Source organism: Eretmochelys imbricata, chromosome 3 (assembly GCF_965152235.1).
Source record: "Eretmochelys imbricata isolate rEreImb1 chromosome 3, rEreImb1.hap1, whole genome shotgun sequence".
NCBI lineage: Eukaryota > Metazoa > Chordata > Testudines > Cheloniidae > Eretmochelys > Eretmochelys imbricata.
The window spans coordinates 50,805,765-50,820,284 of NC_135574.1; the positions used below are offsets into that span (position 1 = coordinate 50,805,765).

General features: G+C 35.8%; 1 protein-coding gene across 7 annotated transcripts in view; it reads left to right on the forward strand.

Moving 5' to 3' along the window:
• Positions 1-14,520, forward strand: part of PHF3 (PHD finger protein 3) — a 78,929-nt gene that overhangs the window by 20,582 nt on the left and 43,827 nt on the right. For 6 of the 7 annotated variants that reach the window (XM_077812667.1, XM_077812661.1, XM_077812663.1 and 3 more), the window contains 2 exons: positions 7,239-7,400; positions 8,686-10,516. In XM_077812667.1, the coding sequence (XP_077668793.1) occupies positions 7,239-7,400; positions 8,686-10,516 (1,993 nt within the window). Of the gene's footprint in view, positions 1-6,631; positions 6,650-7,238; positions 7,401-8,685; positions 10,517-14,520 lie in introns of those variants that run through there. The other variant, XM_077812666.1, reaches the window with a different exon arrangement.

Consider the following 14,520-nt stretch of genomic DNA (forward strand, 5'->3'; position numbering starts at 1 on the left):
GCATGGAGAGGAGTTGGGGCTTTTGGCACAGTAGTTGGATGTTTTTGCTAAAATGATCAACTATGGTAATTAACAATACTGATATTTAAACTGTCATATTTAAGTTTCAAACTTACCATCCCACTGAAAAAAAGACTTAATTCACCCTTTTGACAGCTATTGTTTCATACTGTGGGCAGACTTGAATTGCATTGGTTTATACTCCGTTCACATTTTCATGGTTTTCTTTCTTTCAAATTTTTCTTTCTTTCAAAGGCTAGAAACATACTGTTTAAAAAAGAATAAATTAAACCTTAAATTTTGGGGTGCAGTTCTGTCATGCGGTGAGGAGTCAATGGGATAATGATATGCATCTGGTCTTGCTTTTCCTTCATCGGTCTCAAGGAAAGCTTACCATATTCTAAAGGTGATCTTGCACCAGCAGTTTCTATGCGTTGCAGTTGGGAACAACCATTATCATTTCCAAGCATTGTTTTTCTACCAGTCCCCATTCAATGAGTGTTCATGTAGCTGATGGCAGATTTGGTAGTCTGTGTGAGAGGCTATGCAGCTGTAGTGTAACCTGGACTAGCTATTGGAGAAAGTAAAATCAGGCAAGTTGACAGGTTTCAATGTGCTCTACACTATCAATCTCCTGGGGAACACTTTGAGTGCATAGTGGACCATCAGAAGAGTTCCCTTATCACATCTCAGAAACACTTGCATCTGGGAGTTCTATTCAAAATTAACATGGTCTCGTAATAGTGCCTGAGGAGAAATTAAAACAAACTTTAGGCCTTTTATTGAACAATTCCTCACACCCCTTTAGGTATCGGCACACCAGTGTCTTCTGCTGCTCATTGTGATAGTGGTTTGTGTAGAACAATCTCTATGCTCCACTTCTGCCTCTTTCAGAACTTTCTGATCAGGCTTTGAAACTACCAGATACAGGATATTGGATCATATGTTGAGAATTCCTCTGAACTTCAGAGGTCCATTAGAAATGATTACCTCATCATCTCTTGAAGAGAAAACTTATTATAGATATTCCAGCAATTTCTAACATTATTGAGAGATTCCAGTCTGAACTCCCATCCCATAGCTCAGTCTCCTTTGTAGTCGTTCAAATGGAGAGTGACCAGTGCACAATGGCTTTTCTCAACCATCAAGACAGGAAAAAAGTGAAAGCCAAAACAGAGGCTAGAAAGATTTTCTACATTTGGGTCTGCGCCATATTGCCATATACACCTGCTGTAAGACCAACAGTCTTGCTAATTGGCTCAGCTACTATAAACTGGATGAGGGAAAATGAGAGCTAACCAAGCAAGTTTTTTGAGCAGATTGTATTGAGATGGTTCCTTCCATATGTATGCCACTTCATAACTCAGTCTAACAGGAAGATAATTAAATTCTCCTTCTCGTATTGACAACCATAGGCATGAAGAAGACATCCTATTATTCTTTTGATTGCGTCTCCATTAATATTACCAACTCTTCTCTTTACATCCAGTATAGCCAGAAACATCAGCGCTAACTTCAGTAATCCTGATCCAACTTTACTAAGCCAGTGCCCGAGCACATATCAGTATGTCTACCATGGATACTTCCAGTCTCTCAGGACCTCATTCACCAGAGCTCCTTGACTCACCCACATCTTAAGTGTCTAATGCTTACTTCGTGGAACCTGAATGATCATGCTTCTTAAAACATAGTTACTCTTGAGCTGGTTGATTTCCTCCTGAAATTCAGAAAAACCTCCTCCCAAGCAAGATTTTAGGAACATGTGGAGGACCTGGTATTTATGGTACATGAAGAGGAAGACGAGAGAGAGACTGCAAAAGATATTCAAGACGACTTCTTAGATGATTTTTTTTCATAAGGTCACTACTTGGAAAGTGAGAGAGTCTGTACTGAGTGCAGTACATCCAGCCCCTTCCCATTCTATCCAGCTGATTCATTCTCAATTCTAAAAGGAGGATCACTTGAAAGACTATTGAGTATAATGGAAACATAATCGAGTATTGGCCCTTACTAAATCTAGTTTTGAACCACTGTATGAAATGTATTTATGGTTTCTGACTAAAGTTTGCCTTTCTTATAAGCAACACATTGGCTAGATATTTTAGCGTTATTTGGCTGTTGCCATTAAAAGCAACCTTACTTTCATGTCCCACCACAATACTGTGGTTCTGAGACTAGTTTGGTTCTTTGGTTAACTGGCGGACTCAATTTCTCTAATCAGTTTTCTTTCCCTAAATTTTCTCATGTCTTGGCAAAACAAAAATGCTTTCCATGTTGTCAAAAATTTGGTTTGCAACAAGTAAATGATGGAGGAAATGTCTGCTCTATTGATTTTGATTTATGTTACGTCTGGGACATAGAGGATTTTGATGCTTTGCTGCACGTGTTTCTATCTCTAGTTGACCATTGACCTATTTTCCAACTTTAATTGAACCTCCTTTTGAAGGTTTAGATGCTCATTTTTTTTTTTTTTTTTTTGGAGTACAACTTGGTGGGTGGAGAAACACGAAACAGAAATTTCAGGGCAGTTCCTTTGATGTGTGTATCATACATTCATGAAGCACTACAAAATTGACATTCTTCATTTGATGTTGCCTTGGCATATAGTCTTTTGTTCTTCCTGTGGTTCTCTCATTTGAAGGCCTTCTGTTTTAAGAATAAAATATACAGTAATACATTCAGTTTCTTTGTACCATTTGGCTTAATAGTTCTACTTCTGACATTTTTTAACTTTTTTACTTGAAATTGTTGGAGGATGTTCTTTATTGTTTGCTACTTCCAAACTTGACAGAACAGCATATTATTATGACTGACAATTGTGAAGTCAGTTTCCATATTGTAGAACTGCCTTTTCTAAATGGGAATTCAGTGCTCCATCAAGTCCCATACTGGATTATTACTTTGGCTACTTCTGAATGTCTGGCTGTACAGTGATGGTAATTTGATCCTTCTCTTCAGATTTTCTGGTCTGAGAGCGTAAGGAGATGGCAAATCTTTCATTTAATACTTTTTTGGGGTGAAGGAGAGGAACAAGTGTCCAACCTGATGTTTTGAGATCTAAATGGTTTGTTTCTTTTTTAGTTTTTTTTTTCCTTCCTCAGTTTTGGCAATATTGACTGGGGGATATTGTTAGCACTGTTCATTGAGTGTGTCTACAGGGTATCGACAGGCAGATCCTCTTTGATCTAAACGAATATACTTTTAAATTGGAATTTTTAAATGGAATTTGGATTGTTGGTGTAAATTATATAAGTAGTGACTTAATTTGAAGAACTGTGGAAAACTGATTTTTTTCTCTATCAATTAAAGAATAATCTTAATTCAGATCCTTGCATCTTGGTATTGCAGGAAACCATTCTAAGAAATGGAACACTAGTGTGGGAAGATCCACTTTCATTTGCATAACTTCAAGTTAATGAAAGCTTTATTCACTTGAATATGGATGGTTCCCTGATTTACACATCTTTCATCTAACTCTAAGGCTTGCACATGGTACAGTCGTAGCTGCTTTCCCTATTAGATCCCCCACCTTCTATGTTGATGGCCTATTGCATCAAATCACAGTATACAACATGGTAGAAATGTTAAAATGTGCAGCTGCTTGTGCAGCATTTATAGCATATGTTGAAGTTAAACTTGGAGCCACTTAGGTATGTTTTTCCTCCTGCTGTTACCATGAGTTAAGAGATGGAGGCAGCAGACAAGAACAGTATAAAGCAGCAATAATGGTGTTTTGTTCCTAATAATCAGCCAACTCTTCCCCCCCCCAACAAAAAAATCAAACTGAGATAAGAAAAAGCCAAATGTGCTATGGAGAGCTGCAGCCTTAGGAAAACTGGCTTGGAACTACAGTTTGGAATTACCTTGTATCATGTGTCAAAAGGTAAACCATCTCCACTTAGTCAAGGGTATGTCTTCACTCTTGGTGGGCAGTGATCGATCCAGCGGGGATCGATTTATCGCGTCTAGTCTAGACACAATAAATCAACCCCCGAGCGCTCTCCCGTCGACTCCTGTACTCCAGCGCTGCGAGAGGCACAGGCAGAGTCGACGGGGGAGCGGCAGCAGTCGACTCACCGTGGTGAAGACACCACGGTAATTCGATCAAAGTACGTTGAGTTCAGCTACATTATTCACGTAGCTGAAGTTGCATAACTTAGATCCATTCTCCCGCCCCTTCCCCCCCCAGTGTAGACCAGGGCTAAGTAATTTTTTGTATATAATGGACAATGGAGGAGAGAATTATTTTACTGAAAATATAAACCAGTGAAGATATGTACATTTTATAGTTGAATTCAGAGTTTTAAATGTAATTCCGTTTCCCAGGATACTGTGGAAGTCTTGGTTTTTGAAATATTCCATTAATTAATAATAGCTGTAATTTTTTACTTTTGTAGAAATTGATTTTTTTAAAAAGTTGTAAGTAAAAATAAATAGTTACATCTGTATGATGCAAATAACCACTAATATGAGACATTAATACACTACTGTTATAATTTTAAAAATTCTTAAAATACTTTGGATTACTGAGATTTAAAACATTAAATTTATTGCCAGTATTACATCTTTCTGTATGTTCTATTTTACATCTTACTCAGATTTTTTTCCCCTTGTCTTTCCTTTTTGTTCAAATTACCCATCCCTGTATAACCCACTTGTCTTTAGTGTTATATTCTCTTCAGTGATTTTCACTTTCTTCCTTTTGCTTGCTTATTTTCTGTTGTTAATCTCTCCATCTTTAGTTCTTCTCTTGCCTTGCTTAGTATCAGTTTGTGTCTGTACTGTAGCCTTTTCTTTCTTTGTATATTTCCAAAGTTTATTTCTGTTACTTGTTGCTATCTTTGCCCTTTTCTCAGGTCTGTCTTTTCTTCCTTCCTTCCTTCCAATATGCATTTATACTCTTCCACTTTTTCTCATCACTTTCCCAGCAGGAGTCTATGTTGAATGCTCCTCATCAAGTCTCAGACAGTTAAAATAGTTGCATTGCAGCTCAAGTGGCTTTTGAAATTAACAAGGTTCAATGGTGCTGATTCCCCTATAAGATGGAAATTGCAGCACAGAGTCTGTGTTAAGAGGTTTTAGTTCTTATGCTACAATTGGGGATCTCTACTATCTCTCAGCAGCAGCTGAAAATTTCCCCTTGCCTGTATTCAGAGTAGCAGCCATGTTAGTCTGTATCCGCAAAAAGAAAAGGAGTACTTATGGCACCTTAGAGACTAACAAATTTATTTGAGCATAAGCTTTTGTGACCTACAGCTCACTTCATCAGATGCATGTAGTAATAAGAAGGGCATTAAGTCTGTGAAAATGATGCATCCTGAGCACAAGTATCAGGAAACCTGGGATCTTAATGCAAGCTCTGAGAAGCACTCCAAAAGTATGTTTCAGAAGTTATTTGACTAAGCAGTTCTCATTCATCGTCTCATCTGGGGAAGGAAATGTAATTCCACGTGGGGGGGAGAGAGAATACTTTACATATAAGATTAATATGAAAGTGATTGGGTACGTTATTATAAACCAAGTGCAGAAGTATTTGAATAACATTCATTAAAATGAGCAGGATGTGACTACCATTATCAGTCTTGTGGCATACATAAGCGTATAAAAAAGCTTGACTGAACAGAGTCAAAATATTGTTGGGTCTGTGAATTTATAGTTGAAAGCTGACACTGATTTGCACAAAGACATGTCTTCCAGCAATCTTAAGCATACAGTGCAATGTCAAAAGATTGTCAAAATACAAACTGAATAAAACCCAATAGAAGTAAATTACTGTTGGTTCTAGTAACTATTAATGCTAGCTTCCTGCTTGATTATCCATTGTCTAGAATTAAGTTCCAATAGCAAATTCAAGTGTAAATCTTCTCAAGAGTCACATTTATTCTTTGCACTGTACCAGGGTTAATCTGTGTAATCAGGCTGTATAAAAACTGTCAGATATTTAGCTAAAACATTAATTTTTCTCCCTTCATGGTCGAAAAGTCGAGGGTGGGGAACCTCCTGCTGTTAAAGCTTGTTTATTGACCATTGTTTGGTTAGCTATATCAGTATCTTGCAGTTTATCCCTTTTACATTTGGAGTATCTTAAGAGAATACTCAACACTGAACAACTTTCGCAGACTTCATTAACAATGTTTTTCTTGAGAATATTGCAAAAACATAGAGTTGAAAAAAGACAGTTGATACTTTTTGATGGGACAGTCTAAAAATTTTAATGGTTGTTTAAGTCCCTCTAACAACTGCTTTCTCTGATTTTCAAGACAAATATATTGTGTTACGTCACAGTTTCAAATAACCATTTTTAACCATTTAGCAGAATTTTTTTAAGATCCTATTTGTCATATAAATTAGTTTGCCTTGAAATACTTCTCGATAGCTTTCTACTGTTCAAGCAGTTGTATCAGTTGTCTGGAGTCTGTGCTGTATTTGTCAAACCCTACTACTTGTTCTGCAAAATCACTTGGATTGATCTCACAGATTTCGCATCCCACAGGGACCAGGATTCATTAATCACACATAGGATCTTGGGATAGGAGAGGCTACCATTGCAGAACCATACTTAGAGAAAGTGAGGAGAGTGGCTGGTACAGTGGCTTGACTGCCTCTTAGGAAACCTATATTCAGAAGCAACCTCTGGGATCCTTCTCAGGTTAGTGGAGGCTAGGAATGTGACAGACTATGTTCTCAGTCTCTGGCTGGAAGACTAGTGCATGCTGTGCTCAGTGCTCTTCCTAGTGGCATTAGCGACTCTCAGATGGAGATACATGTGATTGGGAATTTAAAATTTAAAAACTGTCCCCCTAGAACAACAATGTGGCTTAAACTTTCTGCATTTTTGGATCAGCTCTTTCTACTGTTCTCCTTTTTTTCACTTAGGTGGGAATGGACAGCAAGGGACAGCTGATTCTGTAAGGGTTGGGTACCTTCCCATTTTTTGTTTTTAAATAAAATAAAATAAATGAGTCCTCTGAAAGTGGCATGACTCTTTGACAAGGACCTCCTCAGAAATTATAAGCTTTGGGTTATAGCTTTTTCTACACTGAAACTGCCTCATATGAGAATTTTCTATCTCGCGTCCTCATTTTTCAGTTTTGTTCGTTCTCACATGGCCCCCCCCGCCCCCCCCCCCTTTTTTTTTTAAATCTGGCCTTCCGCCTTTTCTGGCCCCCACCCTTCCCAACCTCTTATAACTAGATACTTTTAAGTTTTAGGCTCTTTTTTGTTTTTATTTTTTTCAGTTATTGGTCTTGATGATATTATGGATGAAGAAGGAGTTAAAGAAAGTGGTAACGATACCATTGATGAAGATGACGTAATTTTACCCAACAGGAATTTAAGGGACCAATTGGATGACACTTCAGTCAAGTCACCACGAAAATCACCACGTTTAATGGCACAAGGTGATCATTCAAATAATGCAAAGATTTGCATATCTGGGGACATTTGGAGGTTTTACAACTTTTTTTCTCTATTTTAAACTTTAGGTCAATGTTGTTAATCACTTGGTTATATGAAGTATAATATAAATATTTTGAAATTATTTTTCATCAGAGCTGTTTAACATCATTAATGTTGTAAACATGTAATGATTTTGGAAAAATGGACCTATTGCTAAAGGTTCCAAGTAACGTTTTGGGGCATAATTTTAGTAAAGGAGGTGATGGCGCCATTAATCTGACTCACATAAAGAGGTCAGAAAGATGTGACCTATGGCCCAGGTAAAGAGGTAAGATACTAATTAGTGGAGCCATTTTATATACTCAAACAGCAATGAAGTAAACCACTGACTTCAAAATTGGAATTTTTTAGGCATTCTGACCAATATCGTACTCTGTGTGTGTGTATAGTGCAGTATTCTGTTAAAACTTAGAATTTTTGGAAGTACATTATTTCATGTAAGTATTATCTGTGGGAGGGTGATGGAGATAAGAAAATACATCAGAGTTGAAGCACTATAGATTGAACTGCATTTTAAAACTACTTATGAGATTTGGAAATGCCTGATTTATAATATACACAAAATAATTTTCACAATTTTCTTTAAATATAAAAATTTGATTTGAAATTCAGTAAGTTCTTATTTTCAATGTTTTGGCTGTTTGCTTTTGTAGATTTTAAGTAAGGTTGATATCTTAATAATAGTTTGATCTTGTATAAAAGTCATTCATCCAAAGATCTCAACATGCTTTACAGATGATTAACTTCTACAGTATAAGAGTTCATATCACTTATGAACTTTAATGGATGTCAGATGATTATTTTAAGAATCCCAAAGTTATATGTAAGCTTAACTACTGTGTTTTTGTTTTAGTGATGAGGTTCCAAATCTTTATTTGTATGATACTTACTTCATACAGAAGTTAAAAGGACAATTAAATACTCTTCCTATTTCAGTGATAGTATGACCTTTCTGATTTAAGAAATTTTGGTTTCTCGCTTGCTATCCAGAATTTACGTGGCCATTTACATTTGTCCAAACAGTGTCAATGTCAAATTGAAATATCAATCTTTTGTATTCTTTTTAAATTTTAATAATGTTTCTTGAACTCAATAAAAAATTAATGATCTAACATTTTGTAAGTTAAATCTTGTTGATTTGTAAATTTATTTTCACTGTAGTCTAATCTTATGTTTGCCAGGAAAAGAATGAAATATACCTAAGAGATTCTCTTTTCTCTTTAATAGAACCAGTACGAAGTTTGCGGCAAAGTACTATAGCCAAGCGTTCAAACATTGCACCTCTTGCTAATACCAAGAAAGCAGCTGTAAAATCTGGATGTGCCCAAAAGGGAGGACCAAAACCGCAAGACAAGGGTCAAACTAAACAGGAAGAAGTTAGTACACCAGTGAAACTAGAACATCTTAAAGAAGTTAGGCGTAGTAGTAGACTGTCTGGTCAGACAGAGGAAACAGAAGAAGCATCATCACCTTCTCCAAGTAGTTCAAAACAGTCTGCTTGTCATGAAAAGAATGATGAAGTAAAATCTGAAACTTTCAAGCAAGGAAAATTGGATGAAACGTTCAGTGAATTAAGAGGAGGTTCTCTTTTAACAAACACTTGTTCTTCTACTGAAGAAGCAGAAAGCAAAACAGAGACTGTTATGAAAAGTGGGCTGGGTTTTATAACCTCTGCAAATAATGAAGCTAATAAAGTAAATATTGATATATTTAAAAATAAAGTGGATGAAACTATGGTTGGTGAAATAGGGTCTGATGCATCTTCGGAAGAAAAGATTGAGTACAAAATCAAGGAAACAGAGGAGAAACCTAAAGAAAATGACCAAAGCAAGATAAGTGGAATGACTACCATTTCATCTGTTACAACAGTTTGTATGAATTCTAGTGACATCCATGAGACCCCTTCAGTTCTATCCAGATCTGTAGAAGAAAAGACAAAATGTAGGTTAGATCCACCGACTACTGTGGAATCTGCTGGTAAAAATGTTATGTCATTAAAAGACTGTAAAACAGAGCCTTTAGATGACTCTAAAGAGGCGGATAAAAATGTTAATCCTAGCAAACACTTGGACAGTACAGAATTTCATAAAACAGCCTTGAAAAGTACTATTTCTGCTGAAGCAGGAAGTAATATTTTAGAAAGCAGTATTATTCATGATTGTCCAAGCCAAAATGTACAGCAGCAGGACAGCTATACTAAAATGGAAGGCTGTGAGGCAACAAAGCTTCAGGATGATGATAGCATTTCAACAAAAAGTCCCAAAACTGTGAAGTCCAAACACATTAAATCTATGATACAGATTAAACAAAATTTGACTGCAGGTGCAGGACGAAAATTACTCACAACTAAACAGCAAATAAGCCATTCAAAAAAAAGAGTTGGTGTTAGTGTTTCAAGTTTTCACAGTGCATCTTCAATAAGCCTGAAAAGGAGTGCAGATGAGCAAGAGAGGTGGCAACATTTTCACAAAACAGTTAAAGTTAGAAAAAAACAAACTGATAAAGATGTGAAAGCACAGAGCTTTGATATGGGGGTCACAGTGAAGAAGCAGACCCATACGTTGGTGAAAAAAGTATCACGTGTCCAAACACCTATGCAGGTGCAAAAGACATCAGTTCAGAATGTGAGTGACAAGTCTCTTAATCACCAGGGTTGTTCAAAAGAAATCCACCATCCTGTCTCAGCGTCTGTGCATTCACCATCTGGTCATTTGCTGCATCAAAATCAGAAACAAACACAGAAACATCAACTTGCAATTGCACTTAAAACAAATAGTTATGTAAAAGAAGAGAGAGAGACAAAAGATCCCACAGGTTTAGAACATTTGAAGGAGGATGAAAAAGAAAAACTTAAATTGAAAAAGATTGAGAAGAATCTTCAACCTCGCCAGAGAAGAAGCAGTAAAAGCCTTTCATTTGATGAACCTCCATTGTTCATTCCAGATAACATTTCTACTGTAAAACGTGAAGGCTCAGAACATACCTCTCCAAGTGAAAGCAAATATGTATGGGTTCCCACCAAGCAGTGCGGTTTTTGCAGAAAGCCGCATGGCAACAGGTGTGTGTGGTTTGCGATGCACAGTGTTTTTGTTGGTTTCAAAAGATGAAAGTGCTCTTTTACATTCAGGTTTCTGCTACTGTTCATGTAGTTCATCTTTGTCACATCAAAAAAAAGTAGGCACAACCTTTCTAATGAAAATCTGTATCAGTCATACTATGAATTTCCTACCTGTGTACCGCCGCACCCTTTCACTCCAACTTTTAAAAAAAGCTAAATAGCACAGTAAAGGCTGTCTTGGTCAAAAGGAAATATTACTAGAAGAAATCCTTTTTTATTTTATGAATGCTCTGCTTTAGCAGGATATGTAATTCTGCTACACTATGTTAGATAGGATAGAGACATCTTAAAACTCACCATCTTGGAAAACATCAAACTAAGGCTTAAGTGTTTCAGATTGATTTGTAATAGTTATTTTGCCTGAAAACTGGTAAAAGTGAATGTTACAGTACAAGTTAAAAGGGTTGTCAAATAACTTAAAAGTCAAATAATAGTTTGAAAGTGTTTTATTGTTATAATTAACTCTGTTTACTATGCCGAAAAGATTAGGGAGAATATTTTTTCTCCTTTTAGTTTACTTGTGTATTAGTCAATATAATTTTCTGTGAGTCTTTCATACAATAGTGAGAGAGGAAAATATTTAAAAAAACGAAAAAGCCACAATTTTTTTTATGGGACTTGCATGCATGCATGAAATTGTATTTAGCTCACTTAAAAAAAATGGATGACATCTGATGCTAAGTGTCGTCCTTTCACTGAATAAAATGTTAGTTTTCAGCATGTTGTGGATGGAGTGAAACAAGGCATTATGTTCTAATGAGGCAGAAGTATTAGCTCAATAATATGAGTCCTTTTGTCTCACTTTTTACTTTTTTGCCACAATTATATTTGTGAAGAATTGTTTCTGACTTTAAAAGTAGTTTTGCCTATCTACCTTTTGAACTAGATGGAGCATGAAATGCTTTCACTACCAATCAGATGAGTGTCTAATTAGTCCTTATCTGTTCACGTTATAGAAATTCCTATTATTCTACGAATACTGTAGAACTCCATTTTTCTGACTGAAACAAAGAACATGTTTTTGTTGTAATTTTGTTGATTAAAATTTATATCATATTTAGGCATTCGAAGGTCCATACTATATATAGATTCAGCATTTGCATCCAAGAAGTGTCCTTTATGTTCCAGAATTTCATGATTACTTGTCACAACATTCATGAAGTAAATGTGTATTTTAATATTTACAGTGCAGCTAGAGTAATCCTGTAAAATAGTAACTCATGTGAAGAAGATGCAGCATATAGAAAACTAAATAATACTGTAAGAATTTTAAGATTATTTTGGAATACTTGATTGAAAGGATACAGTCACGCATTAATGTATTTTTTTAAAAAAACTTGTTCCAATTAATGTAGACTAAACATTTTTGTTTGGATAATCTGGACTTTTTTGCCATTTATGCTTTTTGTGTTTATCTTTATCATTTCACTCAGCTTGGACAACGAATATAGATTTTATTCAGTTTCACTTTTGCTTTATTATCAGGTTCTTATTCACTAGCACATGGTGCAAGTGTTTGGATTGCAAAAAATTCAGTGGAATGTTTAAACTTAATCAGATTGCTTTAAATACATAAATTGAAATGTTTCTGTAAAACATTTTTAATGCAAAATGTAAATTTTTGGCCTAAATTATTTTGACCGCTTCCCTTCAATTGATGCTGAATTGAAACATTTCTATGTTCCTTGTCTTTTTCGTGGATGTTTAAATTTTTTCTTCCTGTTCTGAATGTCTAGTTAGTAAGAGACCTTCAAAACACTTAGTTTTAAAATTAAGATGGTGAAATTCAGTTGTGGCTAGAGAATCTGATCACTAATGGGGAGTGTGGGGGCTGGCAGCTAAAGTGGAATGAATTTGCATTTCTACTTTTACTCAGATCTTTCAGTTTAAAATCAAAGTTAACAATATTTAAAACTTAACTAGGAATAGGATGTCGTGGGGAATTGTAATGGGATAGGAAACATTTAATCTCTTTAGACGGTGTGTTTGTACATTGTGTAGTGCAATGGGGAGCCATTTTTATTTGGAGGTCTCTAGGTGCTACATCATACAAATAATATATTCTCTAGTTCAATCACCAAACAGGTTGGCAGCACACAGAAGTTGTCACCATCTGATAGTTGTTCAGTGTCATGAGTTTTGTGGTGTCAGTCCATTTCTTTTGGACACATTTCTGTATCTCTGAACTACTACTACAGTTGGCAGAAATTGACACATTCAACAGTATTAGCAGAAAGGTTCAGGATCAAATGGGCTTTGAATTGCACCACTTTCTCCGTCTCAAAGATGGTATATACAGAACAGATTGATGCACATTGGTGAATAGAAGGAAGCTTCCATTGTTGTTGCCCATGTTTGGTGGTTTTTACACACACACACACATGCGCGCGCTATAAGTCTCTCACTTTCAGTTGTTTTTACAAACTGAAAAACAAAACAGAGCATTTACGTTTTTGTTTTTTGAATTACTTTTTACTTCATTTTGGACTTGTATGTTTAACATATATCCTTAAAGTTTTCATCTCAAAAACTAGGCTGAGCATAGAATAGAAGAGAAAGCAAAACTCCTCTATAATATCTTCCCAAGCAGGGACAGTGCGTTACATTATTTGTGCGTGTTACTGCAGCAATAATTAAACCTGTTTTTAAAAGGGACAGCAGCTTAAAAACTGTACCTCTCTGAAATGTTTTTACTGAATATTGTTAAAAGTATAACACACACAAGTACTAAAACTGAGAGAGCTCCAAAAAATTGTTTACTTTGCATTTAACAACATTTGTTTATTCAGTTTCTCCATTTCCCCTGTATAAAGCAGCTAGTTTAACCAGTTTTCCCTCTTGGTTGTATGACTCATCGCACAGGAAAAGGGAGAAATGAAAAAACACTTCGAGTTGGGAACTTAAGTCATTTTTTTAAACTGACTAGATTTTAAGTTCACGGTGTTGCTTATTACAATTATCTAAACATTGTTAGATGTTGTGTGTCAATGCTATGTTGTAGATGGTATGAAAAACAAGAAATGGAACTGAAGTGGAGTCCCAAATTAGGGAAATGTGTGCCAAGAGCTTTCTAATTTATGGCTAGCAAATTTGGTTTCATGTAAATGAAATACAACTTGAATTAAGGTTGGAAAAAAAATTCATTTTAACATACTGTGCAAACTCAAATTGCCCCCCCTCCCCCTTACAATAAATGCAAAACCAAGGTTTCAGTATTTAATCAGTTAAGTCAAAAAATGCCAGATGTTGAGGTTTCTCCATCAGTGTTAACTTGGAAATCTCTTTCATGTACAAGGATCACATTTTGAGGTATTGTAATAAGGGCTCTCACAATCATATGCTAAGCTGGATATGTCTGGTCAAATACAGTAGATCCTCAGAGTTACGGATACCTCAGGAATGGAGGCTGTTTGGAACTCTGAAATGATAGTAACTTTGAACAAAACATTATGGTTCTTTCACAAGTTTATAACTGAACATTGGCTTAATACAGCTTTGCAACTTTACTATGCAGAAGGAAAATGCTGCTTTTAACCAACTTAAACAAGCACAGAAACAGTTTCCTTACCTTGTGAAAACTATTTTTAAATTTTCCCTTTATTTTTTTAGTAATTTTCATTTAACACTGTACTGTATTTGCTTTTTTGGTCTCTGCTGCCTCCTGATTGCATGCTTCCGATTCCAAATGACGTGTGGTTGACCGGTTAGTTCATAACTCTGAGGTTCTACTGTAACAGTAATAAACTAGTTAACATTGTCCATCTTCACGGTCAGTACCATATTGAGATTATTGGACAGTTCATCTTTTAGGAACAGATGCTGTCATTCTGCTACCACGTGCAAATCTAAAATACATGTACTTTGCACAGGGGACCTAAAAGTGGTTGATTGGAATGTAGAGCAGGAGTCCTTTCCCTCAGTGCAAATAAGCTTTATAGACATGA